General features: G+C 43.4%; 1 protein-coding gene across 1 annotated transcript; it reads right to left on the reverse strand.

The window, feature by feature from the left end:
* Window positions 1–16: 16 nt before the first annotated feature.
* On the reverse strand, window positions 17–5,726 carry LOC116995618 (zinc finger and SCAN domain-containing protein 2-like). Its single transcript, XM_033058473.1, has 4 exons — window positions 5,663–5,726; window positions 3,376–4,002; window positions 1,874–1,975; window positions 17–1,797 (listed from the first exon to the last, which is right to left on the reverse strand). Exons 1-4 carry the CDS (start codon window positions 5,724–5,726, stop codon window positions 1,442–1,444), a joined length of 1,149 nt encoding a protein of 382 aa, XP_032914364.1. The 3' UTR covers window positions 17–1,441.
* Between the last annotated feature and the right edge of the window lie 5,123 nt (window positions 5,727–10,849).

Here is a 10,849-nt window from a genome sequence, read left to right on the forward strand (position 1 = left end):
GAAATTACACCTCAGACATACTAGCACAAGATCACATCGAAGGGACATCCCTCAAGGCCTCCTAATTTGGCTTAAATTAATATCCTGATGAGTTAAGACTAATCCAAAATCCCACACAGTAGAAAGGAGTGTGTGGTTTTCAGTCTGTAGTCACACAGCAGAAGTGACATACCTGGCCCCACAGTTTTAGCTTTGTGACAGAATGTGACATTCTGTCAGCAAGAAGACTTGTTAAGAGAATCAGTGTTTCCCATCCCTAAAATCTAAACCTTAGTTTATTAATTATTAAGAGTGCATCCTATTAACAAGGTAACATTAAAAAAATGCAAGCACAAAACCAACCATGCACAAGCACAGCATCAGTTCCACAAAAAGACTTTTTGGCAAAGGTACAAGCCCCAAAGTTTCTTTATCCCAGTTCAAAGGTAAAGGAGATTTTTCTGCACTTTTGAAGCTTAAAGGTCCTGAGACTGTCCCAAGTCTGTCACTGATGGAACAAGGTAGACCAGACCAACGTGTCTTAAAACTCTGCACTTTCCAACCCTGACAGAGGTTGAAATGTCAGAATTTTAAGACATGTTAATGTCTTAAATGTCAGAGTCCTACAGGAAAAAAAAAAAAGAATAGAAAAAAATTATTTCCTTTGCTGTTTTCACAAGATGATGCACCTGAGTTTCTCAGTGTTCATTATTTACCCCAATCCTACCCCTAATTAATACATAACAGCCAAAACCAAGTAACAATCCAAATAGGGTATGACAAAGTAAACCCAGGCTCAATCAAGCTCACCTTTGAACAAAAGAACAAGTGCCCAGTGAACCAATTTGACTTTTCCTCATGAACTCTTGGTAAGCAAGGTAGACCTGAAAGGTGGCATTTTGTTGAGGGTTTTTTGGTTTGTGTTTCTAGTTGCAGTATTCTTGGGTGGTGGGGGTGGTTGTTTCATTTAAGCAAAAAGCAGAAAGTTTTTTTTTCTATTTTGAGCAGTGCTGCTGGTTTGAGAATCAGTTAAGCCAAGGACACCTAATTTAAAGACTTCCTAAAGGAAGGAAGCTTTTGCAAATAGATGCTGGGGATAGGGGTGCTGTTAACCTGAACATCTTTACATAAGCATCTTGCTTTCCTCTATATAAATCAGACTTAACAGGAGATACTTATATCATCCCTGAGGACTTGATCACTAGTTTCAACTCATTAGGAGAGGTACAATTGCCCAAGTACATGCTGAAAGACATATCAGATTAAAAATACTCTAAATTGTGTAAGAACGTTGCACTTCACTGCACCCCTTGACAAAGGTCATTTCTGGCCAAAATCCCCTCAGGCTACAGGACAGGGATTTGATGAACTGTTGCATCTGAATGTACAGTCAGCACCTTCACAGCTACTACAACTGCAACACCACAGCCCCAGAGGTCACCTGCCCCAAGTGACAAAGCAGTCACACATGTTTACAGTGGACACATTCACAGCACAATGCTGAGCGAGCTGCAGAAGCCACAGGGTCTTGAGAGGCTGGGAGCTGAGATGCAGCCAGAGCTCCAGAGGCAGGTGAAAGGGATAAAGCACTGGCACCTTCACAGGACAGGAGACTGCTGGGATTAAGAAGGGGACAAGAAATGGATGCTGCAGCAGCCATCTGCTGTCCTAGCAGGAGTCCTAAGCTATAAACATTGGAATTCAGGAGAGCATTGCCTGGGAGCAGAGTATTCAGTTGCTTCTGAATTTCCTGAAGCACCTGCAGCTGACTTTGTTGATTCAGGAGAAGCATATCCATATTTTCCCTCATTTTCTTCACTGTACAAAGAGAAGGGGATGTTAATGTCTGCTATGTAAAAAACACAAAGCAGTTTAAAAGTCTTTTTCTACTTACACTCTTCAGAAACAAGATTCCAGTGATCCATCTCACTTGCCTCTGGACCACACTGTCGCTCTTCTTTCTGATGCAGAGATGTAAATTCAGGTTGGTTTGCATCTAAAAGGAAGACACTGCAAGTCAAGAGCTGCAAGGTCTGCATTCCAAACATGGCAGCTCAGTAACAACCCTTCCTCCACATCTTAAAATTCAAATTTCCTTCAAGTCACACGGTGGTCCAAACTCAACCAAAACCAAAGATTAGGCAGGTACAGGGTTTTGGGGGGATTTTTTTTAAGGGGGGGGGCACAGGGAAAGGAGGAAGCAAAGGATCTATTAAGGAAAAGGGAAATTGAGATTTAGTAAAAATACCTTTGTATTTGCACACTTTCTTTAGAAGTGGATACAGTTAGACTAATCTGATACTGCTCAGTGTCCAACTGACAGGGCAAAAATGAGACTTTTCTTCAGGAATTATAAACTTTTGTCTCATAAAAGCCATTAAGAAAAAACAAGGTTTAAGAGTGTAAGGGTCCATGCTTAGGGTTCCTAGGCCACCTCCCTGCATGTACAGACTGAGAGGTCTCAAACCCTACATGAAGAATTCAGTTTTTCCCCTCTATCACAAACTTGATTATAACTTCCCATTGTTAAGGTGAAAGGCTCTTTGTTTTTGTTTGTTTCTTCTGGGGAAAAAAAAAAAAAAGTAAAACAACTCCAAATGAACCAACCACAGAAACACCTCACACACAAAACAGCTGCTTCCCATGCCAACACCCACAACGATTCTGTGGGTGTCTAAGCAAGACCCAAGATGAAAACTCAAAACATTTTTCACCAAGGATAAAGGGACTGCCCATGTAAAGGTACAACAACAGGGAAAAACACCCTACAATGCCACATTTTATCCCTGAGTTTTAGGTCATTACTAGAACACAAAATATTGCAAAATCCAGAAAACTCCCTACTTGAAACAATCCCTTTATCTGACAGCCTGTACTGTGCTAAGAATATTCCAGAGACTTCCCACTGCAGACAACAAGCTAGGATTCAATATCCACATATAACAAAAATGAGCTGCTAGAGATGACCAAGGCACTGTTTACAGCCTTTTGCAAGTCAAAATTCCTCACATCTCCCTAAGCTTAGCATTTTGGTGGCCGAGCACCTCTGAAGATCTAAGGCTAGACAGCAGGCAACACTATGAAGCAGGAATTAGTGAGATCTTTATTACTAGGGGGATCTGAGAGCTTTGGGAAATCTAAGGTGCCAGGTAACCTTCACGGTAACACCTAAATTTCAACTTTAGCTTTTTCAAGTAACTTCCTCAGGTGGCAGAGATAAATGCATTATATTAGAGATGGGGGAGGAAAAAAGTAAAAAACCAAATCAACCAACCCACAACACTCATATCCAGAGCAAAGAGGGAGGATTGTTTAGGAAGAAACAGAGACCAGAATATTCAATGTATCCCCCGAGATTCTGTGTAACTTGTAATAAACACAACTTAATTCAGTTACCTGCTGTGTGTTCACCGGCTCTCTCTCTCAGATGTTGGTGTCTGATGAAGTTTGAGCTCACACTGAAGCTATTTCCACGATCTGAATGCCTACAGGGTTTCTCATTTGTATGGACTCTCTGATGCTGCAGCAGAGCTGCATTCCCACCAAAGTTCTTTCTGCAGATTGTGCAGGAGAAGGTTTTTTTCTTCAGATGCGTTTTGTGGTGAGCAAGGAGGCTCGAGGCACGGCTGAAGGTTTTCTCACATTCCTTGCACTTGTGGAGGCTCTCCCCTGTATGGACTCTCTGGTGAGCCACCAGGTTGGCCTTCCTGCTGAATCTCTTCCCACATTCTGCACACACAAACACCTTTTCTCTTGCATGGATTTGCAGGTGGGTCAGGAGCCTGCAGTGCCCCTTGAAGCCCTTTCCACATTCTGGACACTTGAAGGGTTTCTCCTTGCAGTGCAGTTTCTGGTCATTGGTGCCCAGGACGACTTTCCTGGAGTCTCTTTTTTCATGAGGGGAATCATCACAGGCTGTCCCCCTCTCAGGGCTCTGGGCTCCATGTACCTGAGACAGTTCCTCTTGCTTCAGGTCTTCAGGGAAGCCTTTCTCCTCCTCATTGTCCTCCAAAACGCAGTCCCCTGATGGAGTAAGAGACCCATCTTAACACTCCTCTTTCCCCAAGGCAGATAAGCTGCTCCTTGTGAAATAACTCAATTTCTTAGGCCCACCTTCAGCTTACACCAGATTCCCTTTTCCCAAAGAGGAAGGAAATTCTAAAGACTGAGAAAAGAAAGGGGAGAAAAGTGGCAAAGGGAAGACGAGAAAGGTAAGAAATGCTCCTCTTCTCTTCCCTCCTCTTCCCATTTCCTTGTACTTCTTCCCTTCAGAGAATGGCAAAAGGAAGACTGCCAAGATGAAGGAAGGAAAGGAACATGCTGAACCATCTCACCTGTATCAAATATCTACTTCAGGCTATTGGCCAAATAGCTCAAAAGATTTCCAGCCTGATAAATTATCATTAACACACTGCTTCAAAGCTGGGCATTTGGGTGGGGATCTTTCAGTACAAAAAAGTCCACACAACCTTCACTAGGCAAGGCCAGCAGGGAGATTTAGATTGTTTCTCACTTGTGCTAGTCACATTTACTGAAAAAAGTTAAATTATGTCTTGTAGGTTGGCACATTAGGTTTTTTTCTCTATCACAACAACAACTTTAAGTACTGTAAGTATACTGTACATTTATGCATCAGAAGTCAAAGAGCTCTTTATTTATTCTTAAAAAATAAGAATTCCCAATTAACTATCAGGATCTCTTTTAATAGCTAAATCTAACACAACATTTACTTTCCTTGCAATGACAAGCTAAATAAATTACATTCTGAAGAAACTGACCACAAACTTCAAACATGTCCTCTTCTTTCCTAAAGAATGCAACCCATTTATTTCCCAAATGTATATGCACTATCATACACTCCACAGTAACCTCTAGGCATCTTATCCAGATGGGTAAATTTTTCATATACAGCTGTTCAGCATTAACAGAAATATAGGGATCACCTAATAAACACTTAGCCAAGGCTGACTTTTTTTGGGAGCAACTTCAGGTGTTTACTACTAATTCAAGCAGAGGATTTAGCAATTAGCATTTCTGATCTAGCATTAAAATAGTCCTAACACGTTTAACACAATAAAGTTTGTTTAATCCACTAACAAAACCAAAACAGGTTTTCCTACATTCAAGATAAAACACTTAAGGGCAATTTCAGCCCTATCTCTATGATAGAAATGAATAAAATTCTTAAATAACATTGCCACGAAAAGGCAAAATATTCTGTTTACATAGACACGGCTACCAACATCTAAATAGCAGCAATAAAATAACCAAACTTGCTGAGAGAGGGAGTCCTCTTTCTCACATCAGGGAATTACACCCGAGAGGGAGCTTCCTCCCAGAGGGATGTAGAAGGCTCTGGCAGGAACACTCCTTCCTCACGCTACAACCACGAGGCTGATGGTTCCCCGAGAGCTTGAGGGAGAGGGAACCACAGACACCTCCATTCCCACCCACACAACTCCCGTAGACCCTCCTCACCTGCGAGAAACCCTGGAAAAGGGAAATGTGCTGTCACTCTTAATGAACCGTATTGTCTTATTTTAGAAGAGGTGCTGGAGAAAGGAGCAGAAAGAAACCCAGAACGCCACTGCAGCCTTGCCTCGGCCTGGCCTGGCCTCCCGGGGATGGAGTCCTGGCACCAGGCTTCCCTGCGGGATTCAACTAGCACGAGTTCACATCTCACCTGGACACCCCGCAGCAGCATCACTCCTCCCGGGGCTCTGGAAAATGGAAAACGCGGACTCCATTTCGGGCTCCATGTAGAAGAGGAGAGGACAAGGAGCGTGGAGCCTTTCCCAGCAGACACAAAGGGAGCAGGAGGCGAGGGGCGGACGCCGTGGCAGTGCCCGGCCTAGGGACAAACCTGCCGGGACAGCGAGGGCTGGCCTGCACAGGGACCTGGCTGAGCCCTGAGCGTCATCCACACACCGTCCAGGAAGCGCCTCTTCCTAAGCTCAGGCTCCCTGGGAACCACCGACGAGGCCCTCTCACCCTGCTGCCCTTCCCTCGTGCTTCCTGCCACGCTTTAATCCCGGCCCTGGGCGCCGGTTCCCTCCCGCGGCCCGCTCCGCCCTCTCCTGGCCCCGGCCTCCGCAGGGCCTCGGCTTCGCCCCGGGCCCGCTGCTCGCAGAGCTGCCGGCTCCTCCCGGCACACCCCAGGGCTCCTGCCGGGCCCAGAGCGGGCCCGGGGCTCAGGGCTGCTCCTCTCAGCCCGCCTGGGGTTCGCCCTTCGGCATCGGCAGCCCTGGGAATGCGGGAGCGCTTCCTGCGGGGCTCCGTACCCGCTGGGCACCAACAGGGCTGGCCTGGCACGGCGTGGTCATTGTTCTCCCAGAGCACACAGAATTGCTTCCGGATGGTTCTGGACTATCCTCGGTGCACTCTCTGTGCAGTCTGATTGCACAGGGAAGAAGTTCTGCCTCACTTTCAGGTGGAACTTGAGCCCATCAGTTCCTGCCCAGGTGCCATTCCTGCCACATGCAATGAAAATAATGTCTCCCCACTATAATAAAAAAGCACAAGAATGGGATGCCCAGAGAGGTAATGAAGTCTCCATCCTTCAAAGTTTTTAAGACCTCACTTGACAAAGCCCTGAGCAACCTTGTCTGAACTCCGTATTGAGCAGAAATTCCATATTGCCTTGAGTAGGAGTTTGGACTAGAAATCTTTTGGGGTCCTTTCCTACCTGACTGGTTTTGTGAGTCTGTGAAACAGAATGGGAACTCCTCACCTGATAGGTATATCCATTATCAAAGTGTCTTGGGAACCTCTGCAAAATAAACTTGGAGAAGACCTTGTGCAAACTCTTAATTCTGAGAGTGGAAAGCAGCTACTGCAGTGATCCACTAAGCTTGTGCTGACACAGCCTTTCCTGGTGCTGGATCTGTATCCAGAGGGTCATTGCCCAAACCTGGAAAGGGATGTAATAAATCAGGGGCTATTACTGGAAATGCTGTGGGCTACAGAAAATCCTCACATTATCAGGAATACCCAGAAGGTGGTACCTTTGCATCCAGGGGAGACTGAACATTCTCAAAAGGTGATGTAAGAGATTTAAAGGAGAATAAAGGCATGAAAGGCTGAGAAACCTCATCTCCCACTCCTCCCCTAACAAACTGGGTGCAATTACTAATAAACACCTAATACATGCTGCTGGAACTGGGGTAGAGCAGAGAAACAACAGACCATATGTATTTTGAACAGACCCCAGTACCTTTGTTAATTCCTTATAAATCATTACCACCATGCCCAGAGAAATAGTAATTCTAACTCATGCCCCTCTACTGTGAAAGCTACATGTTAGGGACAAAATTGGAGCTATCTGTGGGTAAGAAAACAAGCCTAGGGACCAGAAAGATATTATCACCTCAGACAAGCTTGGGGACCAGAGAGACATCAGTGCCTCAAGCCAGAGATACATTATAAATTCAAGCAGCATAGCTACTGACTGCTTTATCCCAATACAGAGCAAGTAAAACCAAAATGCCCAAGAGGGTGAACATCATCAGGGAAATAGAGAACAGCTGAGCTGGAAGGGACCTTAAAGCCCGTCTCATTCCAATCTCCCTGCCGTGGGCAGGGACACTTCCACTATTCCAGGTTGCTCAGAGCCCCATCCAGCCTGACCTTGGACACTGCCAGGGAGGGGGCAGCCACAGCTTCTCTGGGAAACCTGTGCCAGGGCTTCACCATCCTGAAATTCTTCCTCAACAGGAAGAATTCCTTCATATTATATAATTCAAACCCACTCTCTGTCAGTGTGAAACTGTTTCCCCTTGTCCTGTCACTCCAGGCCCTTGTCAAGAGTCTCTCTCCATCTTCCCTGTGGGCTCCCTTCAGGCACTGAAATGCTACCCCAAAGCCTTCCCAATTCCCAATTCTCTCAGTATTTTCTCATAGAAGAGATGCTCTAAATTTGTCTAGGCAACATTAAATATCTGGGGATTAACAGATCCTGGGGACTCTTCAGAGATAAGAAACTCCTAAGGCAACAAGACCTCTCGGCCAGTGCTGGCTTTCCAGCTGTGTCCTTCTGATTCACTGCAGCTGTTAATAAAGGATTGTGGAGGGACTCACAGTCCTTATTTCCCAGTTGCAGAAGCTCTCCTTCGCTGTGCCAGCCCTTTTCTGCCCTGTGGGATTATGGCTGCTCTTTTCAGACCTTCTCTGTGTTCATGCACACACCAGGGCCATGGGGCAGCTGTGACACACCTGCAGCTGAGGGCACAGGCTTAAGTCCTGTGTGCTTTCAGTAGAGGCCACTCCTTGGTGCTGCCCTAAACTAAAGTGATTATTTTTTTTAACTTCTGGTTTTCAGGCCATTTCTCCTTATTTGTCAGGATTAATTCTGGTTAGGAAAGAGCTGGATTCCATGATCCTTGCAGGTCCCTCCCAACTCCGGATATCCTGTGATTCGATAATGTGACCTTGTTTTGTGGCAGCCTCAGGTGCTGCTCATTGCTTGAGCTTTTCCCTTTCTACAGTTGTGTGCTTTGCAGGAATAGAGGTATCCCATCCACAGTAACAGCCAGTATTTTGCAATAAAACAGGATTATTTTCCCTGGACCTTACAGTCCATGATCTAGATGTGAAGGAGCTCCTTGGAATAGATGCTGTTGGTTGTCAATAGACCCTTATGCAGCATCCTAATAAATCACATTCTAGCAAGGTCTGTTCTTCCCTGCATGGAAAAATGGAAGCCTGGATTAACTAACTTCAATATATTGGAAGTTGGTGAAAGGATTAATATTCCCACTATCTAAATGAATCTGGCTTATAAATACTGAAGTGATGAGAGTCATAGAAAAGAACATTAGGAAATGAATGACTTTCTTGGCTCAGCAGAGCTTGAATTGTGTGGCATGATTGCTTGTAAGGCCACCAGGTAATAGAGGTGCAAGTTCACTGAAGTTCACTAAAGAAAGCAGTGGCTCCTCATGCAAAAATAGTGTGTAAGTAATAAAAGAGCTGTTCTAATACATGAGTAGGTTTGAACACATTGCTATGGCATTTTATAATTTTAAATTCTTGAGTTTGGGAAACTAGTAATATTAATTTATATAAAATCCTTTCAAGACTGTATGTCAAATTAGACAAGTGCCTATTAGATGTCTGTACAAGTATTTTTAACTTGAAAGATACCGTTTTCACTAACTTAAGTAGGAGCCTTGGGTTTCAATGTAACAGGAATATTCTAACTAGCCCTATCCCCTGCACTGCTCACAGCCTTCCCTCCTAGAGGTCAAGGTTTTAAAGAGCCTCCTCTATCCCAGCATTTAGATCCTTAATGAAGATGTTGAATCCTCTCATCTGGGGTTATACATAATATAATTTTCCAGGTTAACACAGAATTGCAAATAAGTATTGTGATTTTCTGTCAGGTTTTGCATTAATTTTGTAGTGTTCTTGCCTCAGTTTATTCGTGAGAATGATCATGTGAGATAGAAACCTTTTAAAGCACAGACTGTATGCCATCTCCAACTCCTCTGCTTTTAACAATGCCTCTCACTCTATTGTAAAAGAAAATTTGATGTGACATAATTTGCCTTTGGAATTCCACACTATTATTCCTTTTTAACTGCTGTGTGACTGCTGAGTATTGTCCTTGTACAGAAGTCAGGCTCACTAAAAATAGTTCCCAAGTTCTTCTCCTCTTCTATTTCATCTTTCTCCAATCTTGTCCATCTTTCCTGAGCTCTCTAGGATATCTACCAGCCTACCTTGGCTTGCTCCAGCCTATAGGTGACATTAAAAATTCTAAATTAAGTGCTCTGTAACCTCTTCTCTGTGTGCTCTGAGTTCTTGAGTTCTTACCCTTTGGATGCTGTCCTTGTGTTTATTACATAATGCTAATCTTCCCAGCAAAGACACAGATTTTTTGATTTTGGTTGTTTGGTTTTTTTTTTTTCTGTTGTCTTCCAGACAATAATATTATAGAATGTTTTTGGACTGTTCTATGTTGCAGTTACTTTGTTGCTTGGCTGTGCTTTATTTTTTAATACATTATTTTATGTAATCTGGTCTACTTGTCACTTCCTGTGCCATTCCTGTTCATAATTTCAGACCAGTAGGGAAATTTGTGGCTGGTCAGATTTACTCTCTTAGCCTTTTTTTTTTTCCTTTCTCTAGTTGGAGACAGTACAATCTTTAGCAGTTTCTTAGAGGACATTTAAGTGCTTATCTTCCAACCAGCTGTTTTCCAGGGATTTACCTGCCTTGGGATCATACTGCTGGTTCTCTGAGACTGCAGACACCTGATTTCTGGAACTACAGTCCTTGCTTTTTTGGTGTGTATCCAGTTGTCACCATTTCTTCAGCAGAAGCGAGGAACAGGATTTTGACTTGCTTTTTGTGCCCTGGGGCAGTGGATGTTGCCTGGGATCTTTCCTCTCAGTATTTTGTCTCACTTCTGATAAGGCAAAATTCTTGTATTTCACAGTTATCACAGGATCACTGATGTTGGAAAAGACCTCCAAGGAAATAAGCAAAACTTGTCAATGTTTCAAATCCATATTTATCACAGGACATAGCACTTCCAAATAAAATGCCAAAGGCTGTAATAGAGCAAGCTGTAAAGAAAAACTTCTCACCAGATAAATTCTTGCTTTACATACCAAAACATATTTGCTATTTTGTATTGCTCATTGACTGATTTTATGCTAAGGCCAAAGAGTATCTTAATCAGAAGAAATACTAATAGAAGCTAGTTGGAATTTACTACTTATTAAATTATAGCTAATTCCTTTGCTTGCTTTCATGTTCTATATTGTCAGTAATTATGAAAATGAAGACTAGGGAAATAAATTAGGTTTTTTTTTCTGGAAATATTAATGTCATCCTAATGCCAAAGATTAAAGAATGAATAAAATAA

The sequence above is a fragment of the Catharus ustulatus genome, chromosome 4 (genome assembly GCF_009819885.2).
Source record: "Catharus ustulatus isolate bCatUst1 chromosome 4, bCatUst1.pri.v2, whole genome shotgun sequence".
NCBI lineage: Eukaryota > Metazoa > Chordata > Aves > Passeriformes > Turdidae > Catharus > Catharus ustulatus.